Source organism: Solanum lycopersicum, chromosome 4, assembly GCF_036512215.1.
Source record: "Solanum lycopersicum chromosome 4, SLM_r2.1".
NCBI classification, from domain to species: domain Eukaryota; kingdom Viridiplantae; phylum Streptophyta; class Magnoliopsida; order Solanales; family Solanaceae; genus Solanum; species Solanum lycopersicum.
The window spans coordinates 56,815,249-56,841,027 of NC_090803.1; the positions used below are offsets into that span (position 1 = coordinate 56,815,249).

Sequence of the window (25,779 nt, forward strand, 5' to 3'; positions counted from 1 at the left end):
ATGACACAACCCATGCAACAATATGATTTTCTTCAAACTTTTTTCTTAATTTTTATTTTTGAAAATATTAGAAGCTATGTTGACACGTAGAACTTTTCATGTTCTTTTCAATTTTATTTTAAATGTTTGAAAATTCTATATTCGAATTTCATAAATAAAAAAAATTAAAGTTGTTGACCGTCTTATTACAAATATGTTCATATAAATTGAGGTCGAAAGAATTTAAATATGAACTCACACTTATTAATAACACAAGATATGATATATAAATAAATTAAATATGAATTTCATACATACCATGCATGCATGAAATAGACAACAATGTTCTCAAAATCTTACATAACATCAGGGTCGTCTTAACCCCTAGACCATTTAAGTCATCACTTGAGGTCTCATATTTTTTGAGGGCCGAAGTGAAAATTTTAAGCTAAATATTGAAATCACAATCTTATAACGTCGAAGGGTATCCTTGGCACCGCGAGGAAATGTTGAGGCAACAAAATTCAAATGATATGACATTGAACTTGGACCCCATCTCAGGCCTTAATTACATAGATCAATCAAACATGAAAAAATTAAAAAATATTTAACTTCATACCAAGCATAACACACACCCCTTCTCTCAATCTTATATGAACTAACTTAGAAATTCAACCATATATAATTACATGATTTTTTTATGCTTTATTTTAGAAAATATTCTGCGTATTTAGCATTTATCCCTGAATTTGTGAACCATTAAATCTTGTAAGTACATATCAATTCCTTTGTGCCATTAATATATATATTTAAAACGAATCTACGTGATTATTTGAAGTCCAAAGATACTTTTTTATGTAAGATCATTATGATAGGGACGTGCTTCTTTTACAAATAAAAATTGAATAAGGATTCGGTCAAGTGTAGTAATGTTCAATAACCTTATAGACTAATGCCATGTATATTATATGATTATTTATGGTTGAGATTTATATAAATTATATACTCATCTTAATAATAAAAATAACAAAGTTATCAACTTTTTATTTTTTAAAACTATCGAATAAAAGAATTAAGTGTATATCCAAGCTAATATTTTTTTTAAAAAAAATAATTAAGATTGAAAAAGAAAATTTAATATACTTGATTGAAATTATTTGCATTATCAATTTGAGTCTTATCATCAACTCTCGATAATCTTAATTTTTTTTCTTGAAAATATTAGTTTGGGTACACTTAATTGCTTTATTTGATAGTTTTTTAAAAAAATAAAAATAGTTGACAGCTCTGTTGTTTGTATTATTAAGATGAGTATATAATTTAAATTTATTATTAAGTTGAATATATAATATAAATGAATCTCAACCATAAATTATTATATAGTACACATGGCATGAATCTATAAGGTCATTGAACATTACTTGACCTAATTATACTTGACCGGAATTTTAAAAAAATTACGATTTATATATTGACCGATACTTTATCCAAAAAAAATTACAATTTGTATATTTTGCGAGACAAAGTTGGTAATAAAAATATATAGTGAAATTACATGGAAAAGTAAAATCAATTTTCTCTTATTGATATTTGGTAAAGTATTTTTTTAAAATAAACTATTTTCATAAGTATTACGGAGTATTTGAATATTTCCTAGAAATGTATAACAAATTAAATAGAAGTCATCCTAATTAATCTACAAACCCACACAAACCAATAAACTCAACAACACACTCACATACACAGCCATGCAATAGTAAACTATATAAAATATTAGTTTCCATTAATTTAAATTAGCATGAAAATTAAATTCATAATTTCCTAGCTCATCAACAAACACAATTTCTTAATAACTTCATATTAAAAAATGAACAATATGAAATTACACCCACATAAACACATGATATGCAAGAAATATCCTTTTCTTTCATTTGCACAACAAAATCATTCAATAATTTATTTATTTTTTTATTCAAACCCCCAAAACCCACACTCACATATTCCATGCAACAAATTAATAATTAATCAACAATCTTCTTTTAATCTTGCATGAGCTAATTACTTAGAAATTCAACCAAAATTACATGAACACAAAAAAAGTCACAAAACTCCTATAAATACCTTAACATAGGTACTCCTCAGAACATCATAAGCTCATTACTACACTTCCTCATATTCTTAACTACTAAGAGAAGAGATTGTTGAAGTACTCTGTGATCATTTCATTTAAAAATTAAAGTCATTATAGAAAACGATATAGTTTTATTTACTTAGTTACATATATTTATCAACAAAGATATGGAGAATAATGGAAAGGGCAAAGAAGGCACATCAAAGAATGGAAGTGTCTTTCCGAAAAAAGATAAAAAATCAGTGAAGGCCATGGCTGTTCAAAAAATAGTGAAAGCTACCACCTCCTCCATCAAGAATGATAAGAAAAGGATTAACCCCTTTGGTTAATTGAAGTAATTTGTTTTCAATTGCCTTACCTTGTGCTAATATTAAAATAAATATTTTATTTGATTCAAATATGTTTTAGTCGAGTTCAACTTATGTACATCGATAATATTATAAAGAATATTATTACACTATTCTTTACGTTGTGTTGAGCATGCATAAGATAAACTCTTTAATAAACTATGATTTTGTATTTTGTATACGTAAGTTAATATGATTCTTCGTTTTTGTTAGTTAATTTTTCTCTTTGATCTCTTTATTGTATATCAATGGTGTTATATGTATTAAAACTTCGATTATATCTAAAATATCAACGTTAATTATTTCAAATGGTGTTTGATATTTTTCATTAGTGTCTGATTAATATCAAAATTGCTTATTGAATTTATGTTTATATATGATAATAGGCTAAAAGATCCAATTAGGAAGTTCCAAATAATTTCTCCAACCAATTAATATTAATGAATTTACTCATCAACAGACCAATCGTCTTTGGTCCAAATTAAAATTCATTTGCTAGGAAATGTTGATGATTTTACTTTAATTAAACCTCATTTTATATTATATACCTGCTATTTATTTACCACAAAGGTATTTATGAATATTTCATAATTAAAATAATACCGTATTTCTTTGTCATTTCAAAGATAAATAACTTTTGAAATAACATTATTCTGGTATAAAATTTAAAAGATCTAAATTGTGTGCACTGATAGTTTTTTTATTTTTTTGGTTCCATCAGAATATATATCAGTTAATGTTTATTATAAATATAAAATATAAATCTACCACCATGAGAAACTAAAGAGTAAAGATACAACCATTCTTTGTAAAAATATCGTATTATGACTCTTAAATATTACAATTTTTACGGACATTTAATTTAATATCATTATTCATAGTATCGATAAGTAGGTTAATATCTTTACTAAATTTAGTGCGGTTAATATGAATTGACCTACACTATCTGGGTTTAATTCATATAGGCTTTGAAATTTGATGGATTATCGCGGGTTAGCCCATTTTGGGTGTATGCCAGAAAATGAGCGGCTTAATCCACAAGTATGTTGGGCTACCAACATGCTGGGTCAGCCTTCTTTTCGTAAATATAGATTTTTTATAAACTTTATAATTAAATTACGATTTTAAAATATTATCATAAATATCGACAAGATGATATTATAGTGTTACTATTTGTTAATCAAATCCACATATAAAATTATCATCAATTAATTTTTAATTGGCCCACGGATCAATCCTATCCATATTTCTCAAGCCTCACAAATCGACATATTTATTCAGGTCAAATTAAAAAGTTCTTTTCTTGAATGAACTCCAAAAGTTATAGCTCATTTCTATCAAATCCTGGATTAGATCAGACCGGTCTAACAGACATATGTTAAAAAGTGATAATTATCTTAAGAAACTTAAGATTGTACGTGTAATTAATGTCGTTCAAATTATGATAGTTTCTATGTGATATCCTCTTTCACACATAAGATTTTGACAAATATAATGATTACCTCGGTTTTATGGAAAATATTGGATTGAACACAAACACAAGAAGAAGCTGATCCATTGACACACACAAATTAATATTTCTTGTTATTACTAAGATGAAAAACATTGGAAAAACTGTAAATGTATATACATACATAGAAATGGTATTTCTTAGATGTTACCAAAATGAAAAATAAAATAACCATGTTTTTTTCCTTGATATTTCCTAAGAATGGCATACTAATACTACTTAGATTCAATGTGGCTGGCCATGCACACACATAGATGAAGAGGACATGAAATTACACACAATTAACAAAGAAAAAGATAACCAACCAACAAAAAAAATCTAACCTTGAACAAGGAAATGTAGAAGAAGAAAATATGAAACATAGAAAATAAATAGCAACATACTTTACTACTATTAAAAATACATCTATATATACCATAATAACACATCAAACGTAGAAGGAAAATCAAGAAACAAAGATCTATAACTAAAAAAGAAAGAAGAATGTCTGAAGCAAATCGTCGCGGAGGAATGGGAAACAATAATAATGGTGGTAAAACTAAAGGTGGGAGTAGTAGTAGTGTTATTCCAGCAAAGAAGAAGTTGGTGCAAAAGATGATGGCTGAAAAATTAGTGCAAATTGCTTCTTCTGCTTTTAAGAATGATGATAAGAATAAGAATAAGGTCAATCCTCATCCTGATGATGATTCCACTTGACTTCATTAGTCTAACCTTTCATTATTTCTACTAAATATTTTCTATTTATGCTTCTTTTAGTTGTTCTTGTGCTCCATGCTTTAAGTCCCAAAGATCACTTTGTATATGTGTATTCTTGTTGTTTTCAAGTGTAAGTTATATATTTGTTCAGTTGTGGAATAAAGTTCGGTTATATTTTTTATTGTCATTTTTTTTTTATGAAGTTCATCCATAAAAATCACATTAGCATTCTTTAGCTACAGTTTTTCTATTTGTGCTCCATAATAAATATAAGACATCTACTATGGAGTATTTAATTTCTATAAATCGCGACCAGTAGTATAAATTGGGCATCCATATCTATGAAAGTTGTGTTTGTATATGTATATGTTCTTTCTGTTAGACTAGAGTGGCGAGCGAGATTCAGAGAGAGGACAAAGAGTGGAGAGAGGTGAATTGTATATGTATATCAGTTAGATAATTGTATATATGTAATTACTATGTGTATATATATCAATGATTATGTTTGTATATATGCAAAAAATTTGAATTTGTATACAATTAAATCGAGTAAATATACAATTAAATCGAGTTAAAATATTTGTATTTATATCAAATCTTTCTCTTTTTATACAAACACAAATTATACATTTTATTTGAATAATTTGTGTTTGTCTAAAGAGAGAAAAGAGAGAAAGACAAAAGAGCACTCGACGTGGGATGATTTGTGTTAGTATAATTATAAGTGTATAGAAAAAAGAGATATGTATTTATTTATATTTATATATACAATCTCTCTCGAATTATACATATATAAACATAATTTATACATTTGTATTTTAATTTGTATAAAGTGAGATAGGCAAGGAAAAATAATTGATAGTGACGAGATTCAAGCAAGAGAGGCGAGATTGACAAAAAATGGCAAAGTGTTTGTTACAAATCAGAGTTAAATGAAACTGTAGCTATATCATTTATTTTGAATTAAAAATTTGTTACAATCCACAAATTCCCTAATAATTAACCATACCAGTTTTTTCATTAGATTTCTTTTGTAGGGGAATTCGTAGGAAACTAAATTACGTGTGGATTTTCATGCATAATCTTCAAAAAAAATTGATGTAATTCAAATTTTTCTAATAGTGAAAACATGTGGTGTATGTTGTATGAGGTTGCTCCTTTATTATAAATTACGATCTCGATTTCGAGTCCTAGGTATAAAATAAATCTTGATAGGGAAAGTTTTTCTCAAATGAGTCTTACATTTTTTACTTTAGTCATTTCTTTATGAAGTTCATTTATAAAAATCATTTTAGTGCTAGCACTATAGCTACAATTGTGTTATTTGTGCTCCATAGCAAACTATGTTTGCTATGAAGTATCTGATTTGGGTAAATCGTGACGAGTTGTATAAATTGGGTTGCGTTTGTATATGTAAATGTTTTTGATGTTAGGCTAGAACGGCAAGCGAGATTAGGAGAAAGGCGAATGAAAGAGGGCAGAGAGTGGAGAGAGGTCAATTGTACTGTATATCAATGATTGTGTTAGTATATATGCATAAAATATGAATTTGTATATAATTAAGTCGAGTTAATATACAATTGAATCATAGTTGAAACATTTGTAAATATCAAATCTCTCTCTAGCTTTATGCAAACACAAATTGTATATTGTATCTGAATAATTTGTGTTTGTATATAGAGAGAAAGAGAGAGAGTCAAAAGAGAACTGGCATGAGAAGATTTGTATTAATATAATTATAACTGTATAGGATGAAGAGAAATTTATTTTTATTTGTATATATATACAAACACAATTTATACGCATAGAAGTGAGAGAGGCGAGAGAGATAATTGAGAGTGGCATGCGAGATTTAGGCAAAAGAGCTAGAGAGGCGAAAATGGCTAAGTGTTTGTTATGAATTAGAATTAAATGAAACTAGCTATAACATTTATTTTGAATTAATAGTTTGTTATAATCGAGAACTTCCCCTAATACTTAACCATACTAGTTTTTTCATTAGATTTTTTTTTGTAGGAAAATTCGTACGAAACTAATTTATGTGTGGATTTTCATATATAATCTCCAAGAAAATTTGGATGTAATTCACATTTTTCTAATAGTGAAAGTATGTGGTGTATGCTGTACGAGGTTTCTCCTTTCTTATAAATTGGGATCTCGATATCGAGAGTCTTAGATATAAAAAAAAAATCTTGATAGAGAGAGTTTTCTTCAAATGGATCATACACAATGAATTTGAATTAGTCGAACTATATATATATATATATATATATATATATATATATATATATATATATATATATATCGTATTATGTTATAGTTTTAGGTATCTTGCTTGTTTAGGTGTAACTATTAATTTTTCCCAATCAAAGTTAAATCTGCCTTTCAGGATTATATATATAGAGCAAAATCGAAACAACATTAATAACAATTAAATCAACAGCCAACTCAATATGAACACTACTTATTTTCCTAGGGTAAGGGGCAACGATTATTAACTTCATGTTTAAAAAGAATATATAAGAACCAATTACGGAGAGAATGCCCATTAATTTCCTAATCCTCTTCGCTCCTAACTTATTTATGCACTTGATATTGACTACAAATGTTATCACACTCTATTCTAGGGATGACAACAGGACGGGGCAGAGTGTGTGTAAGACAATGTAAAGCGAAGCGTGTTTAAGGTTGTACGAAATGGGTGGGCGGAGCGAATTGCGAGGATATGTGATTTCAGGTGGATTCAAACTTAATTTTAACTTTATACATGTTGTAGGAGTAATAGTGCATTAATTATTAAGATACTTTCTTTAAAGAAAAAAAGGTCAAATATGGCCCTAAACTATTCAAAAAGATCTACATATACCTTCCGTTTAAAGTTTGGTTCACTCATGCCCTCACCGTCCAACTTTTGGTCTAGATATGCCCTTATTGGCGTTAGTTGCCATGTTGGACATATAAACTCATTTTTCATTTCTTTTAATGCCACATGGAATTGTCATGTCATTTTGACCTTATAACATAACATTTATATGAAAATGAAAAGATATTCGAACTCATAAACACCTAATCCGACCCATAAATCAGCTCTTTTTAAATTCACTATCCGATCCATTTTTAACAATTTTATTTAATTTTTATTATTGCGTTAAATCCCGAAAATGAGTAATTGATTAATAAAAAATAAGAAAAATATATAAAATTAACGTAAAAATTTGCAAATAAATATAGTAACCTTAAATCTAACATTTCAATTTTTTTAAAAATTTTTTATTTTTTGATAAATCTAAAAAATGAGTAATTAATTAATAAAAAATATGAAAAGTATGAAAAAAATATAAATTAACGCCAGAAGTTCACAAATAAATATAGTAACATTTCAATCTACAAAATTTTTAAAATTTTTATATTTTTCGGCAAATCCCGAAAATGATTAATTTATTAATAAAAAGGAAAAAATATGAAAACAAAATAAAAAGTATACGGCAAAATTCACAAATAAATATAGTAAGCTTAAATTTAATAATTTCAACATTTTTTTTATTTTATATTTTTTTCATATTTTTCTATTTTTAATTTGTGAATTTTTTGCGCAATTTTTATATTTTTTCATATTTTTTGTTAATAAACTCATTTTGGGATTTGTCGAAAAAATTAAAAATTAAAAAAATATTGATATTGTTGAATTTAAGGTTACTGTATTTATTTTTTTATTTTTGACATTAATTTTATATTTTTTCATACTTTTTATAAATCAATTACTCATTTCGGGATTTATCGAATAAAATAAAAAAAATTAAAAAAGTGTTTAAATTGAATTTAAGGTTACTATAATTATTTATAAATATTTGGCGTTAATTTTATACTTTTTTCATATTTTCATATTTTTTATCTCGAAAAAATAAAAATTAAACAAAATTGTTGAAAATTGGTCGGATAATTTATTTAAAAGGGGGTTGATTAATGGGTCAAATTAGGTGTTTATTAGTCCGAATATCTTTCCATTTTCATATAAATGTTATGTGTAAGGTAAAAATGACATGACAATTCCATGTGGCATTTAAAGAAATGAAAAATGAGTTGGACATGTTCAATATGGCAATTAAAGTCCATAAGGGCATATTTTGACCAAAAATTGGATGGAACCGAACTTTAAACGAAGGGTATATCTAGACCTTTTCGAATAGTTTAGGGACATATTTGACCATTTTCCCTTCTTTAAAGGTATTAAAATATTCAAGATAGTAAATAAAAATGATAATAAAAAGAATACAATTTCTTACATGTTTCCCAATTAATCTATAAAAATAAATTTATTTTTATGAATTTTATTTTATCAAACTTAACTAGAAAAAGAAAATATTTAAAACTTATGTGGGGCGGGCAGGTCTATGCGAGAGAGAAGCTAGGGCGGGTCGAAAACGAAAAAGTATTTTTATGCGGGATGGGGGCAGAGCGGGCGGCTTAAAAATTTTACAGTTTAAGCTCAACTCGTCCTGCCTCGCCCCAAACCGCCATCCTTGTCCAACTCCTCATCTATTGAACTATTTAAGTTCTTGAAGTATTATAGAGTTGCTTATTTATTTGAAAGGAAGACTTGATTTTGGTATAAGAACATTGGTAAAGAGCAAAATTATTGAAAAAAAATGTAAAAATAACTATAGAAGGAACAATGGATAAGTTGTTACCTCAGTAAGACATCATATTTCCTTGCTGATTTTGTTGAGTGTTATATGAGAAAATTAGACTATTATTTTCATCTTGTAGCTTACTTAAAAAATTGAAAGAAACATACATAATTGCTTTATGAGGAAGGTCAAAGAACATAACAAGTAAAGCTAAAATGCAAGAGTTGGGATGAAATGATTACTAGTGAAGCACATGGTTTTGAAAAAAGTTACAGACAGACTGGTCCCAATAGAGAGCATGCTCAATTGTACTACTATTAAATTTGAACTTGAAAAAAGAAGCAAGTGGATGCATAATTTTGTCTTCTTTAGCTTTGCTCAATTGACACGTTTTTAATGTTTTAGGTTTACACCATACATTTTTGGAAATTATAAACAAAATGTAAAAAGATTAAGGCCCGTTTGGCCATAAATTTTTCAAATAATATTTGGGAAAAAACTTGACAAACAGTTTTTGTTCATACATTTTGTTATTATTTGGCAAATATTTTTATTTTCCAAATACTAGTTTTTTCCTAGTAGTTGGGCTAAATCTCATTATTTGGAATCTTTTAAAAATTGAAAGTTTACCCCAACTTTTATCTTTTACAAAAACACTCTTTATAGTTGTTGCTTGCGTTGTATTACATAATTTTTTACATTAATTTCAAAATAGTGATGAAATATTCGGTGAATATGAAATGATAATATGATTATTGATGAAAATGATGAACCATTGGCTCACGATAACGAAGTCATGTGTTTTGTCTACTTCACGATGTATGAAATGATGTTTGTTGCACTCACTCCAAATTACCACATTGCTCTAGTGTCATGGACATTATTTGTTATTGTTGTAACAAAGATCCAATTGACTTGTAATACAAACTTATGGTTAGTTTTGATATTTTCAAAACTTATGGGTATAAATCATATTTTTCTAAAAAAAAGTGACATATATTTTTCAAATACTATAGTCAAACATATGTTGAAATTTCATCCAAATTTTCACCCAAATAATATTTGCCAAGAATATTTAAAAATCTATGACCAAACGCTAGCCAAGAGTTGATTTAATGTCAAATTATCTAGTATCTAGTATTAACTCACTCTTTTACAATGGAAAAGACTTAGAAAGATTTACAATTTGGGAGAAGAGAAAAATATCTCCTAAACTATAACTGAAATCTAGGTATGTCTCTAAAATTTGAATCATAGTTTAGAGAATTTCTCGATATTATCAAAGTTTCATCATACTTGTGCCCAAATTTACCAACAAATTAGCTCATTGGTTTGTTTTTCTCTAGACGTGTTTGATAAAAATATTTTTGACATTCAACAAACATCTACGATCTTCAATAATAGCTCTACTTGTCCTCTGAATAAGTTTGACGACAAGTAGACTCCACCTCTAATTATTCTAACAGTAAAATGCCCAGAAAGGTTGCAATAAGAGATTCGTAACCCAATAATTTAGTTCAAGTTTAGCCCTTGTTTTATGCTGCACAATTTTGTAGTGAGACTTGTAGAATTAGCCAAACATAGTCATTTTACAAGATAAATGGGAAACTCTACCAAACGACCTCTTACAGTATTAGCTAAATAGAGTCATTACATGATAAATGTGTCTCTAGCACCGTAAAGTAATTCCTAAAGCACTAGCTAAGTGTCGTATAGTAGTCCTATCTTATTTACACGAATATTTCTAGCAAACGTAATTCCTAACATGTCTCGCCTAATTGCTTCGTAGACAAACATACCACAACTTTATTAGGATTATTTGCCTTAGCATTGACAGACACTTAAAAGTTGCTTGAAAATTTTCATTTCAAACACCTTCAACTAAGACCTATACCTATTTTTTCGTCAAAAGAGAAATTTGAATTCGGTTATCTGCCGCAAGGAATTTGTTGAACTCATGTAAGTAACTTCTTTCTGGTCTCATCAACTCTCCTCTGGCATCACTAGTGTTCCATGCCACAGTGTATTATCAAACCTCCAATTTTGCTATGTGTCTGTTATGACAACTCATACACTTCTTTACTTCACAAATGGATAAATTTGGATCCCACATTTAAAAACTTCCTCCAAACTCCTAACTCAATACAATTAAATTCGTGTAAACGGTGTAAGAACACATGAATTAGCTCAACAATTTCACTAGCATATACATAATTAGTAATACGCTCATAGACAACAGCAATAGATGAGCATTTTTATTCAATCTACGTTCTTTCCATATATACCACATAATCATACGAAGGTTGACATATTATTCATAACATCATCTAGCTAAACCATCCCAGAAAATTTCATTCATTTTGATGATTAATCAAACATTATTTGATGAAACTACTGACAAGCGATATGACTTCTAATCAATAGCTAATATGGTATTGAAGTGATGGTCATCTGCAAGTGAAACTTTGAGTACGAGTTGTACCTAATTTTGTTATTCAAAAGAGTCGCCTGCAGATGGTCATTCCATCACCTAATGGAACTTGAGAAATTTGATTTCGGGTATCTGCAGCAAGGGATTTGTTTAACTCCAGTAAGTAACTTCTTTCTGATCTCATCAACTCGTGAACGCTCTCCTCTGGCATCACAAGTGTTCCATACCATAGTGTGTTATCATACACTATCAAGCCTCCAACTTTCACCAGCTGCATTAGTCTCTCGTGATAGTTTCCGTAGTTAGTCTTATCCGCGTCCACAAATGCAAAATCAAAACTACTTTTGTTATCATCATCTTCCAGGAGTTTGTCAAGAACAGGTAAAGCCGGGGAGTGTTTGAAATTGATCTTATGCTCAACACCGGCTTTTTGAATGATTGGCAGGCCCATTTCATAAGACTTGAGATCCGGGTCAATTGCTAGGATCTTGCCATCATCAGGAATTGTAAGAGCAGTGAGAAGCAGAGAATAACCGGTGAAGACTCCGAGTTCAATTGTGTTTTTGGCATTTAACATATCCAACAGCATGGCTATCAGTTGACCTGAATCAGGTGATGCACCCATAAAAAAATAAGGATGATTTTCTGTTATAGCCCTGATCTCTTTAAGAGGCGCGGGTTCTCCTGGGTAAACACTAGTCTCCAAAATATACTGGTGATGTTTCAAATGAATTGATGATTAGTAAATTCAACAACAAAAAAAAATTGCGAAGAAGAATTTGAAAGACGATAAAAAGATGACCTGATATAATTCTCGACTCTGTAATAACCCTTTATGATCAAATGGTGAACCTTCAACCTGTAAACACAATCAAACAACGAAAAATCAAACGAAAACAACGTACCCAATAAAAGTAGATCTGGAGAGGGTAGAGCATACCTAACCTTGTCCGTACTTTGTGAATGCAGAAAGACTATTCTCGATAGATCAATCTTTAATTAGAAAATTAAGAAAAACAATAATTGAAGACCACAAGAATTCAGTCAAAATGCCCAGATCCAACGGAATAGAAATGGTCATATTTATCAAGTAACTTTGTCCAAAATTATAATTATAGTAATAAAATTGGAGATATATAATGACAGATTCAGATATAAGCAAAAAGCGAAGAACCAGAGACCTCATCAGAAGTCTTAGATTGCAGATTCATTCTCCGACCTGAAAATGGCAGCTGCATTTTGGGTTGCAGAATCCACCGCAACGACGGTCTTTCATAAACAGCCTTCAAAGCAGCAAAGTTATGAACTCCAATTACAGACGCCATGATTTTCAACCTTCAAAATTTTTCTAGCTCTGGAAAACAATTTAGAAAACATGAAACTCTGCTGCAGCAACTGAATTTTGTCAGTCAGTTATAGAGAGAGTATACAGATGTGGTGTGCCCACTACATTTGCTAGTGCACTGGAATTTGAATACTACAAAATACATGATGATTCATAACTTTAAAAATATAACTGACTTTCACTCGCAACTTTTAATGTTGGATTCGCCTCCCATTATTTATCATTTGCTAGACGCTATCGACATAAGTTTCGATACCAAATTTTAGCTTAGGTTAACAAATTACGATACTAACATTGTGTTAGAAGTAGAAAGAAATGTAGAATTTAAAGGTTGAAGAGAAGATTTGAGTGAAGAGAAGGAAACCTTTGTGTCTTACCAAATCTTTCTTCCTATTTCTCTCACTTGCACTTACAATCTCTCGTGTTATATGCTCTTCCACATGATTCACTCCTTTTTCTTTTCTTAAAAAGAATATCTCTGTCTTAGTTTTTTTTTTTAAAGAATATCTTTGCCGTAAACATAAAAATTATATTAATGCTCTATAGCTACAATTTAAAATATCAGCTTCACGTAAAATTGTAAATATTTGTTTGTAATATCTAATAATTTATAAATGTATTACCTAAGCATCAGCAATTCTCAAACTAAAAATCATTGAACATCCATAAATAAATTTTGTGGATCTGTCACTGTGTATATCTATATAAAATTTAAATTCAAGTCACTGTGTATATCTATATACAATTGAGTCAAGTCAAAACAGTTGTATTTGTTTATCAAATATCTTTCTCGTTTTATACAAACACAAATTATACATGGTACTTTGTGTAATTTGTGTTGTATAAAGCGAGAAAGAGAGAAAGACATACGATAACTAAAGAGTGAAAGATACGTATTTGTATAAGTGCATATGACGAAGAAATATGCATTTATATATACAGTTCTCTCTTGCTTTATACAAACACAAACACAATTTATACATTTTTGTTTGTATAAAATGAGAGAGATGAAGGAGAGTGATGAGCGAGATTCGGAGAGAATGACGAGTGGCAAAGTATTTACTACGAATTAGAATTAAGTGACACTATCTTTGTAACATTTATTTTGAATCAATAATTTATCATTTATATAATTTTTCAGAATTTTTCCTGCTATTGGACCCATTTTTATCGAACACTTCAATTAAAAACATAATTTTATATAACTATTTAATATTAAAGATGGTATGAATAGAATACTAATCTCTTTTAATTTGTCAATAAATACAAAATATATATGAATCATTTATATCAACAACTCCTCTCAAATCGTTTCCACAATGAAAAATCAAACAAATAAAAAGTGAACAAAAGAAACACGAAATGGGAAAAGGACATATATAAGAAAGTTCAATTATTTCGGTTGATAAAAGAGGAAAAAGCCATACACGTGGAAATTGTTTTTTTTTTTGTTCAATAATAAAAAGGTACACGATGGAAGGAAAATTATTTGATAGAATATCTTTTAATAAAAAATTATTGACTTCAGCGACGTTCTGTGCTTATTATTATAGATATTTATAACAATATATACTAATACTATAATAAAAAAATTATGTATTAAAAATATATTATGTATGCAATGATATGAATCTTCTTTATTTGTTTTTGCTCAGCTGATCTGTTTTTAATATTCAGATTTTCCGCACATAAGAATTGATTTAATGCTATATTACTAATGATCGTATAATAAGTATAATTTTCTTGAAAATTATTATATATAATATAAATAGAATTTAGAGTCAACTTATAATATTTTTATAAATATATTAGTTTTTAATATTATAATCTATAGTATTTTTATACGTAATTTACACCTGATATGTTACTCATTTTCAATTTATGTAATTTACTTTGTGATGGAAGTGAATAATATCATAGAATGCATAAAGAAGTTATATTAGTGTTGTGAAAATGAAAAATAAAGGTTACTATTCTGATTCTTGACAAATTTTTTTGAATGAATTGTTCTTTAAGTCTAACCCATTGAATTTACGATGATAAATTTATAAAAACTCTTACTCCCAACTATAAAATAAAGAATCGACGAGAAGGAATTGCTCGGATAGTAAGTATTCCTCACTTTCAATTCGAAGGTTGCGAATTCGAGTCACTAAGGGAGCAAAAGGGGTGGGAGCTCTTAGAAGAGATTAAAATAAATAAATAAACAAATAAAAAAAAAAAACTAAAGCCCTAGATATTTTTGAGAAAAAATACGTCACCATCAATTTTCTTGGTTGGTTGGCTAGAACTTTCACTTTGCTTGTGAGGGTCCGATTTTCCGCATTGTAATTCCCTCCTATTTCCCCTTCCCTACCCCTAATAAAATATTTCGTCTGTTAAAAAATAGTTGTCTACTATACTCCCTCTGTCCATTATTATTTGTCATGATTTCATTTTTTACAGTTAAACTATAAGAATTTTGACTAATACTTTAAGATGTATTTTTTCATCATATTGATATGCAAAAAGATTGCAATTTATACTACTTTTCATATAGTTTTTGAATATTTAATTTTTTTGCTTAAAATATCGAATTAATGTAATTTAATTTAACTTTGAAAATTAGTCAAATTGATTTTCGAAAAGCGCAATAAATAAAAGTGGATGGAGGGAGTATTATTTTGAGATGTCCAACAACATTTGTTCATTATGAAATCAGTGAATAATTTTACACTTCGTTTCTAATTTACTATTATCATTAATTATAGTCATTTCTCTGTTACATTTTTCAAGACATTATATTTATTAGGAAAAAGAATCAAATATGCCCCTAAACATTCATAATGAAGGACTATTTTCTACGAAAATGAAATCGTGCTATTTTCAATGAAAATGGAGAAGTTAACAAACTAGGGATTTGATAATGGGTTAAAAGGGATGGGTTTTGGGTCGGATAAGATATGGAAGAAGGGTTTTGATACGGTTCGGGTCATTTAAAAGAGGGGTGATTTATGGATATTTTAAAATTGAGTCAAAACAATTTAGGGGCATGTTTGATCCATTCTATTTTAAAATTAAATGTCAAGTGGTAATATAAAAATGATGTGGAAAATTCATTTGACATTTAAAGAAAAGCAAAATTAGTTGGATATTTTGAGTTGGCCAACTAGCACCCATTAAAGCATATTTAGACGAAAAGTTGGACGATGAGGGTAGAAATGGACCAAACTTTAAACGGATGGCGTATCTAGACTTTTTTGAAAAGTTTAGGAGTATATTTGACCCTTTTTCTTATTTATTATAATCAAAGGTGATATAGTAAAACTATTATTTTATTTATAATTTCTTATAAAGTATGTAAAGTCAATAATTGACAAGTATTGTCGAATAGGAAAAAAAAGTGGGATTCAAAGTTATTTATAAAGGAAGATTCATGGTTGTAATTTGAAATTAATTTCTAAAGAGAGAATAAAACTCTAAAAGAGAGAAAAATGACAAAGATGTACACAAAAAGAGATAATAAATTGAAAACGACAGCCTAAAAAATTCATATTTGCGCTTTGAACTTATTCGTTCATGAAATACTAGTTATTTGACTAACACAATTAAGTATGAAAAATCATTTATTTGGCGAATTGTTTAAAAAAGTGAAACTTTCACATATAGCCATTTTTAAAAAATTAATTACTCTCTCTAGTTATAGTTTGATAATTACAATTTGTAGCTACATGTTATATGAAGGAGAGAGGCGAGCGATACTGGGAGAGAGAGAAGAGAGGCGAGAGAGAGGGGGAAAAGAGTGGGAGAAATGTGTGTGTATATATATATATATTGGTTAGATAATTATATATTATACATATGTAATTGTATATATGACAAGAGAGATTGGGAGAGAGAGGAGAGAGGAGAGAGGCGAACGAGACTGGGAGAGAAAGGAGAGAAGCGAGCGAGATCGAGAGAGGGAGGAGAGAGGCAAGCGAGAAAGGGCAGAGAGGTGAATTGTATATGTATATAATTGTATGTAACTATATATTATACATATACATTTGTATAAATGGCAAGCGAGATTGAGAGAGGAAGGTTAGATGCGAGCGAGAGAAGGCAGAGAGTGAGAGAGAGGTGAATTGTATATGTATATAGGCTAAAAAAACTGTATATTATACATATTTATTTGTATATCCTGACGAATTATACATGTACAAACATAACTAATTATACAAACTTAAAGTCAACCCACATAATTAATATATGTTAGTTGCAAGTGATAATTATAGCAAACCATTGCTATATTGAGTAATTAAATAGTATAAATTTGCTTATCCGCGTAATTTTTCCTTAAAACCCATTATTTTCTTCAATTTGATTTGTAACATATCACATCGTGCCATTTTTTTCAAAGTCGTGAAAAGTAAGTTGGATAAAAATTTGAAAATTATCTACCATATATTTTTAATGGAAAATAATAAAAATATCTCCTTAAAGTCAAATATTCTATCTGCTCCCCACCAAAAGTAATACAACAAGATTGATATCAACATTAAATTTTAATTTCAGTGGTATTTATAATCACATATTCATTCATAATGAAATAGTTGAATTTTATAAGCGCACACAAGTATAAACCATACTCATATAAATCACCTAGTGATAACCGTGTAAATAATCCAATATATAATGACTAACTAGTACTTTTAATAAATATTTTTTTTACTAAAAAAATAGAAAAATATATACCTGGATTGAAATTGCACATGTAAAACCCTCAAAAAAATAATAATAATTGACAGAACGTTTGAATTCCAATTATTATAAATTTTTTTTTGAAACTTAAATTGAGGCAATATAATACTCTGTAAATAAATTATGAAATTCTTTTATGTTTTAGTTGAGATACTTTTTGTTAATTTTAATATCAAATTATAAATATTGAATAATTTTGAAACCATAATCAAACGTTAATAAAGGACTGGTTTTCCTTTTCTTCCTTATTTATATAATAATATTTATAAGTATTTGTTCATCTTTTTTTTTATAATTTGTATTTGTTAGCCCTGTTATTATATATTGCAACGATGTAAATTTATATATTATAAAATAAAGAAAAAATATATAGAAACTGATAAGGGTTCTGGCCGGGCCAATCTATTCTTTTTTCAAAAAATACTCATATTTTTTTTATGATGGTGTTGGTGTTATGTTAATTAAATCCACGAATAAAATTATCTTTGAAATATTTATTGAGTTCGATTTCAAATAAAAGTATAAATAGCTAAATAAAAATATTAACTTAATTATTTTCTAGTGATCATAATAAAAAAAAAAAGACGATATTTCATAGGTTAACTACGTAATGATTCCCTAAAAATTTTAGGAAATTTTATTTTATGTAGTACATATTTTATAAATATAATTTGTATTTAAATTTATATATTAAAACTTTAAATAGATTTTGAGTTTGGACTCTTTCTTCTTTTTAATACTTTATTTTATTTTTATCTTTTAATTAATTTTTATTTGATTCATAGACCGAGTCTATCCATATTTCGCAAACCCCACTAATAAACAGATTTATTCAAATTGGATTAAAAAACATTTTTCTTAAATAAGTTTCAAAAATCTTAACTCAGCACTATCAAATCACGGAGAACCATTTATTATGAATATTTTTTATAATGTTTGTTACAAGGAACCCACTTTTGTGTTTAGAGGAAAACATAGAATATTTCGAAATCCTTTCAACTTCTAAAGTTTGTCTATAGATACAATCATCTATAACTTGAACCCCATGCTTATATTACTGAAATTCAATTTGATTTCTTCAATAACTTGCATTAAAAATTGAAGACACATTAATTTGGTTTCTCTCTTTCAAGATTTCTTTTGAATTTCAGTTCAATACAATATTTGTAGTACATCAATCTATGCAGATTGGACATGGTTGATGCTATGCTTTTCCTTGCTAAGAATTTATGGGTGGTTCTAGGGATGTAGCCAAATTAAGTAATCTAGTAACCTAATCAGGGGCAAAGCTACCTCGTAGGAAGGGTTTCATCCGAACCCCCTATAAATGATTAAAATAATTTTATATGTATATATACTGTTATGTCGAATCCCTTTCGGCTACTTCATGTATCTATTTTTACAGATTTTGAACCCGCTTAAAAATTCTGACTCTGCCTTTGAACTTAATTGGTACAATAATTTTAAGGGTTGAGCTCAAAATAATTTTGTCAAATGAAAAAATTAGATAGCTCTAGTTAAAACATAATTACTATTAAAGATAAGATAAGAAAAATAATAATTAATTTTTTCATAAATTGATGACCCTAGTCCATATTAAGTGAAAATATCTTTATTTTTAAAAATAATTAGCATATAAATCATAAATAAAAGATTATTTACATCATTTATTTTAAATAATTAATTTTGTCATAAATCATTGAATAGTGTTATTAATTACTTCACATTTTTTTAGTTAAATAGTTTGAAAATAATCAAAAGGGTTAATGGTTGAAAGTAGTATTTCATTTGTCTTTAAATATTTCTCTTAGGAAGGAGTGCGTCAAATCTCAACAATTCGCTTAATAAAGATTAAAGAAAGTGCATTTACCTTAGTTTGGTATTTATAATTTTTAATAATAATTATGTATTATTAAAAATAAAATGAGAAAAATAATTAATTTTATTATAAATTGAAATGACTCTAGTCCATATGAATTATTGGAGGTATGTCACACATAGTAAAAAAATATTTAAGACATTAATAAAATATCACTTTCTACTATCCTCTTGATTATTTTCAAATTGTCCCCTAAATTTATATTGTGGTAACCTTACTAAAATTAAGTAAGGTTCTTAAATCTTTCATAATATTTCTTCAACTTTATTAATTATTTCTCTAAGTCAAACTATTAAGACCTTAGAGCACGTTATATAATTAATGCAATTCAAGTGTGGTTATATGTAAATAGATGTTGGGCTCTCAAGGAATTGACCTGTAGATTTTGGAAAATAATATGACACCTTTAAAATACTCCTATATAAGATTTGTGAATGAAAAATTAAAAAAAGAATTTCAAAATTCTTTGAATTTTTTTAACATCCTCCTATACCCCTATTCCTATGTCCTATGTACAAACTACTCCCTCTATGTTCAAAAATAGTTGTTCACGATAGATTTGACACATTTCTTAACAATCTATAAATAAAAGGGTGATTTTATTATATCACCCTTTAAATATATAGCAGAGAAAACATTACATAGCATTCAGAAAAGAAAAAAAAACATAAACACCAACAAGTTAATACAATAACCGATAAAAAAATAACAGATAGTAATACAAATCGTCGGGAAAAAAACCAGGAGACTAATACTAATACTACTTATATGCAAAGAGAAAAAGGTAAAAAGGAACACTTGGCTAAGGTTTTCACTTGCACGTTACAAAAGGTAGAAAAAGAAAGTGAAATAAACTATGATTGTGTTGCTACATATAACCGTTATATAACGGATCCATATGTTATACCGGGCTACATAATTCAAATATTTGGTTAATAAAGCAAAAAAGCTTATTCCACTTTACACTTTTTATCCCTCCTTCCCAATATTGAACTATTCTTTCAACATTCATATAATATATAGTTTTTAATTCTTATAAAAGACTTCTCAACGTTATCATTCAAACATTTTCCTATCTAACTCTCCTTAATTCCCTCCCTCACTATGGGTTCTTGCATTAGTAAATGCAATCCCCAAAAAAATAGTCAAGAAGATGATGATGATCAACATCATGAATGTGTTAAAGATAAACTTGTGATATCACAAGCTCCCCTATCACCAAAAATCCATGTTCCTTCTTCAACTATTCAACCACCTCGAAAACTTATATCTTCTTCTCCTTCTTCGTCTTCTTCTTCTTGTTCAGTATCTCTTTCATCGTTTTCCTCTACTGCAACCAATGTTACGTTATCTTCATCTTTGTCATCGTCATCTTCCTCCTCTTCCTCCTCTTATTTCAAGGATCGTTCTTTCTCGAATGATTTCTTATTGTCTTGTGCACGAGAACATGACCATATACTTGACATCAAGAAAAACCAAGTTAGTCATCAAACTACATCAACCATGTCTACAATTGGCAAGAAATATACGCGATCACCATCATCATCATCATCAACCACTCTGTCCAAACCACCAAGTCCTCGAAGAGAGTGCAATTCAACAACGACCCCTAAGAAAAGGCCACGTGCCAATTCACCAATCATGGTTAGACAAAAGAGTTTTAGAAAAGAACATGATCAACAACTCATGATCAAAGGAGGTAACATTGGTAATAATAATACTTCAAGTATTACCTCCACCTATCATCATTTTCCTAGTACTAGAACAACCCTAAAATCACCATCTCCAAGTCGAAGATTTCCTCCAAATTCGAATGGTGACATGAAGGAGAACTCATTTAGAAAATCAATAGCTTCAAAAGGTAACAATGGAAGTGTTATATCAAGATCATCATCTCTAAGAAGAGAGAATCATTTCACTCCAAAAAATGAAGGAAAAATTAGAAATAATGTTTTTCCAATTTCTCCAAAGATTGATGAAATGGAAATTGGAGAAGAAGTGAAGTCAAATGATCAAGATTTGGACTCATTACTCATGGAGGATATTAATAATCCTCTTATTGCCTTGGATTGTTTTATTTTTCTCTAGAGATATACATGGTTTTGATACATTTTTTTGTTTTTTTGCTTCACTTTTTATGGGTCTCAAGAGGAATTGAACCCATAAATTAATGGTGAAAGTATGGCACTTTCAACCATATTGTTAAGACTTGTCTTGTTTGGAACGACAAGCTAAGCATGTTCATAACGTGTCATTTTTTTTCTTTGATCTTTTTTTCGAGTTTACAAGTATTGTACATTCCTTTGGAAAACTATCATTTCGAAAGGATACAAAAGGAAAGATTTATTGTGTTTGTTAGAATTATTTGATTTATCGAAATTGGTATACTTGTTTTGACTTAGTTATATAATTTTTTTTTATATAAAGAAAAATGAATGTGACTTATGTAGTACATTATTTGCTTTTAATATTCTTTTTATTTGTTGAATTTCTTTAAAAAAAAATTGCACGTTCACCTATTGCTTAGTCTTGAAATTGACAACAAGATTTTAAAATTTCTTACCAAATTTCAATTGTCAACTACATCATCATTTTGACTTTTGCTAGAAACAACGGGTTTTGATTTTTACGAAAAGCACATATTTGGCCATTTCGTTGTTTACCTTCCCTTTTTAAAAATAATTAGTTATAAAAAAATTTTGGAATCTGGATATTAGCAATACATACGTTCTTCGGGATGACTCAATTTATTTAGAAAATAGTTATCCACAATTCCTGACCAAATCCCCAATTCCATATATATGAACGATCGGGTATCAACCCCTCCTTCCTCAAGGTTTTTTAAGTTGAGCATGTCGCATAGGGCTCCTTTGTGTGGTTAATAGGTTATTAATTTGACTAGATAACAAAGTTTAACTTAAGAAATTAAAAAATTAAAATTATTGTCTTGAAATATGTCATTGCATTTGTATATCTATAAGACTTTTAAAATTTATGATAAGATTTGTGTAACTATAAAAGAAATTCATTATGAAATATAAAAAGTCATTTAATTTAATGGATTTTAATAAATAAGTGTCAAACGAGGATGGAGTAACAAATAAAGAAACATGATACACTATAACAAAGAGATATTTAGTGACAAAATTTTTCTTTTAGCGGCAATTGAGTTACATTTGATGTTTCTTATACAACGAAGAAAACTACTCGACATAGCTGAAATTGATTAATTATTGCATATTCTTTTAGATGACTGGTATCATAATCCACTGAGATTCAACTCTTTCGCTCCAATTCATGAAGAAAAAAGAAAGGCGGATGAAACTAGCTATAAAATTGTGAATATGTGAAGAACTAATGCTCTCTAAATTACTCACTAGTTCAAAATTCACGAGGTGCAAAAGCCTTGGTAAAAATGAAACATTATTCTTCAATGAATTTAGCTAAGAGAGGCCAAATCCCTTGCTAAAAGGAACATTTTTTCCCCCGCCATTTTGGTTTAAACATCACACTAGCCGCTACTTTTAGTGTTGGAATGTCGTTGGTGGCGGAACCAGAATTTTCAATAACGGAGTTTAAAATTTGAAGAAATAAGACATACGAAATAGTAGAAGATCGACATCTACTATAGTACTATATATATACCTAAAAAAAATTATTTTAACCATGTATAAATAATATAATTTTCCTTCGAAGAATTCAGGTGGCTTCGCCACTGAATGTCCCTGTCCTTTTAACTTTGCTATTAATGGTGGTTGCTGCTTCTTCGTCTACATTCTTTTTCTTGTTGTTCTGCTTCGTCATTCTTCTTCTTTGGCTATTTTTTAAAAATAATATATAAAAAAAATTAATATATCGAAAATGTGAATCGTTTTGAACAAATTATATATTAAAAGACTCAGAATATTAAAGAGAATTTCATATCTAAATTTGGAGATTATTTAGATGTCATTCGTAATTGGTCGAGATTGATTTTGCCAGAGTATATCTCATGTATAGTTAAACTATATTCAGCTTTTTGAGCGTATCTTAATGTTTAGTCAATGTATAACTCACATATAAGTAAGTTATATGGTATAGTCAATGTATACATTTTATGATTTTTGACAAACTATATTATATAATCAATGTACACTTCCTATGACTTTTGCTATAATAAAAACATGGTTATTGTTATAAACAATTTGTATTATAGTGAATGTCTAATTATGTGGAGTCCTTGTAGGATATGGTTAGGGACCAAGTAAGGTTTTCCCTATAAATAAAGGGTTCTCATTCATTGTAAACAAGATTTGTAAAAGATCTTTGAATCCTGAATATACTTCAAGAGAAATAAGAAGTCTTTTCTCTTCTCCCTACTTTCTTCTTCTTCTTCTAAATTTATATAGTTTCATAACACATTATCAGCACGATTGTTCTATTCTTAAAGAATTATGAAGAAGACGGAAAAAGTGCATAAGTTATGCAATAAGATTCTTATATCTTCGAGGTATGATTTATCTTTATGTTATAATTATTTGTGTGACAGATCTGGAGGTACCATCTAAAGTAAGTATTTAAAGATATTTGTTGACTTTTTATACGTTTAATTTTAATCGATTGGGAAGAGAATTCCTTAATTTATTTTAATAATTGAATAAGCACAATTAAGTGAAAGGTATGTTTTCAATCTTTATATGAGGTATGTATCCATTAAGCTATATTTATTAACTACCAATGTTGATTATAATAAATCAATAATCTCAATTTTGTGTGTAATTATAATGTACGATCATATTGATGATCATCAAAAGTGATAAAATTATAATTATTTTGAAGGTTTGAGGTTGAGCCTCATTATGGGTAAGACGATAGATTTAAGTTTTATCGCACCAAAAGAATAAGACGATGAATTTATGTCCAATCGCAAAAAGAGGGTAAGACATTGGGTTAAAGTCCTGATGCACCATGATGATACGATATTGGGTTCAAGATCCATCAATTTATGACCTAAAACACTTTTATATGGATAAAACATTGAATGTGAGTCTCAATGCACCATATTGATGATATAATAATGACTAAAGAAAAACTAATGTGTTTTGATGAAAAGTCATGAAATTTACTGAATTTGCTTCATTACGTAAAGTCAATATGGTTGTAGTGCATAATATGTCTGAAAGAAGACAAATGATTGAATAATGCACATAGATATTGAATGAGGTACTAAAGCTATCATTATTTGATATACTCACATATTTGTGTTTCATTCATGAAGAATGAGAAATTTTGATAAATGGTAAAAATATAAATTCATTCTTTAAAGGGAATAAGGTGTAAGCCACCATGCTAGGCATGAGAAAGATTGCAAAAATGTTGGCATAAATAATATGTTACATGCACAATTTTCTTCAGATTAGTTCATTCAATGATGGGATCATGACTCACCTAAAGGGTGAAGTAATTGAGAAGAAATAAATTTGAAAATTACTCTTGGATTAATAAAATTGAAATTTACTCATATAATAGTAAATCAGAAATTTACTAAAGCAAAAGGCACATGACGTAGTAAACTTGGAGTTTACGAGTACTAATAATTTTATTAGTTGGCATGAATAATTTGGTCATCCCAAAGATGTGCATACTGAATAATGGACATACATTGAAAAATTAGAAGATTCTTTAAGAATTCTTTACGTTGCTTGTTCTCGTAATAAAGTTGATTGGATCAACTAAAGTTGGGACTAAATCCCTAAATTTTGAAAAATATAAAAGGTGAATATGGGCTCGTTCACCTATCATGTGATATGATAAAAAGATGCATCAATAATACAATCACATGTGCGTTTGTTGTCAACTTGCAGTTTGACATTCGCAAAATTGTTTGTGCAAGATAATTGAGCTAAAAGCACAACTTTCAGAATATGAAATCAAGATAATTCATCTTGATAATATTAATAAATATATAAGATGATGTGAATGTCTCACATAGTGAATCATTGCTTATGAAAATAAAGTTTCATGTGTTGATCTGAAATATGATATTACATACAAACATAATTGTATGAATCAAACCAATAAGTTATGATCAATTTTTCTGTTAATTGTTTTATGGTCAGGGACCAAATAGTT

At 28.3% G+C, this 25,779-nt stretch overlaps 2 protein-coding genes and 1 long non-coding RNA gene across 7 annotated transcripts; 1 reads left to right on the forward strand and 2 right to left on the reverse strand.

Moving 5' to 3' along the window:
* Positions 1 to 240: 240 nt before the first annotated feature.
* On the reverse strand, positions 241 to 9,489 carry LOC138348324 (uncharacterized). Its single transcript, XR_011220826.1, has 2 exons — positions 9,352 to 9,489; positions 241 to 542 (listed from the first exon to the last, which is right to left on the reverse strand). It is a non-coding gene; the product is annotated as an uncharacterized lncRNA (long non-coding RNA).
* A 2,033-nt stretch (positions 9,490 to 11,522) lies between these two features.
* LOC101252173 (probable caffeoyl-CoA O-methyltransferase At4g26220) lies at positions 11,523 to 13,606 on the reverse strand. 5 transcript variants are annotated; one of them, XM_004237651.5, is made up of 5 exons: positions 13,445 to 13,606; positions 12,904 to 13,076; positions 12,668 to 12,715; positions 12,525 to 12,581; positions 11,523 to 12,434 (listed from the first exon to the last, which is right to left on the reverse strand). In XM_004237651.5, exons 2-5 carry the CDS (start codon positions 13,045 to 13,047, stop codon positions 11,787 to 11,789), a joined length of 897 nt encoding a protein of 298 aa, XP_004237699.1. In that variant the 5' UTR covers positions 13,048 to 13,076; positions 13,445 to 13,606; the 3' UTR covers positions 11,523 to 11,786. The 5 variants fall into 5 exon arrangements, with proteins under 5 accessions (XP_004237699.1, XP_010320002.1, XP_004237700.1 ...); XM_010321700.4 differs by having other exon boundaries at positions 13,432 to 13,448; XM_004237652.5 differs by lacking the exon at positions 12,668 to 12,715.
* A 4,928-nt stretch (positions 13,607 to 18,534) lies between these two features.
* Positions 18,535 to 22,069, forward strand: LOC104647114 (uncharacterized). Its single transcript, XM_010321702.3, has one exon. It carries the CDS (start codon positions 20,773 to 20,775, stop codon positions 21,754 to 21,756), a length of 984 nt encoding a protein of 327 aa, XP_010320004.1. The 5' UTR covers positions 18,535 to 20,772; the 3' UTR covers positions 21,757 to 22,069.
* Positions 22,070 to 25,779: the final 3,710 nt, after the last annotated feature.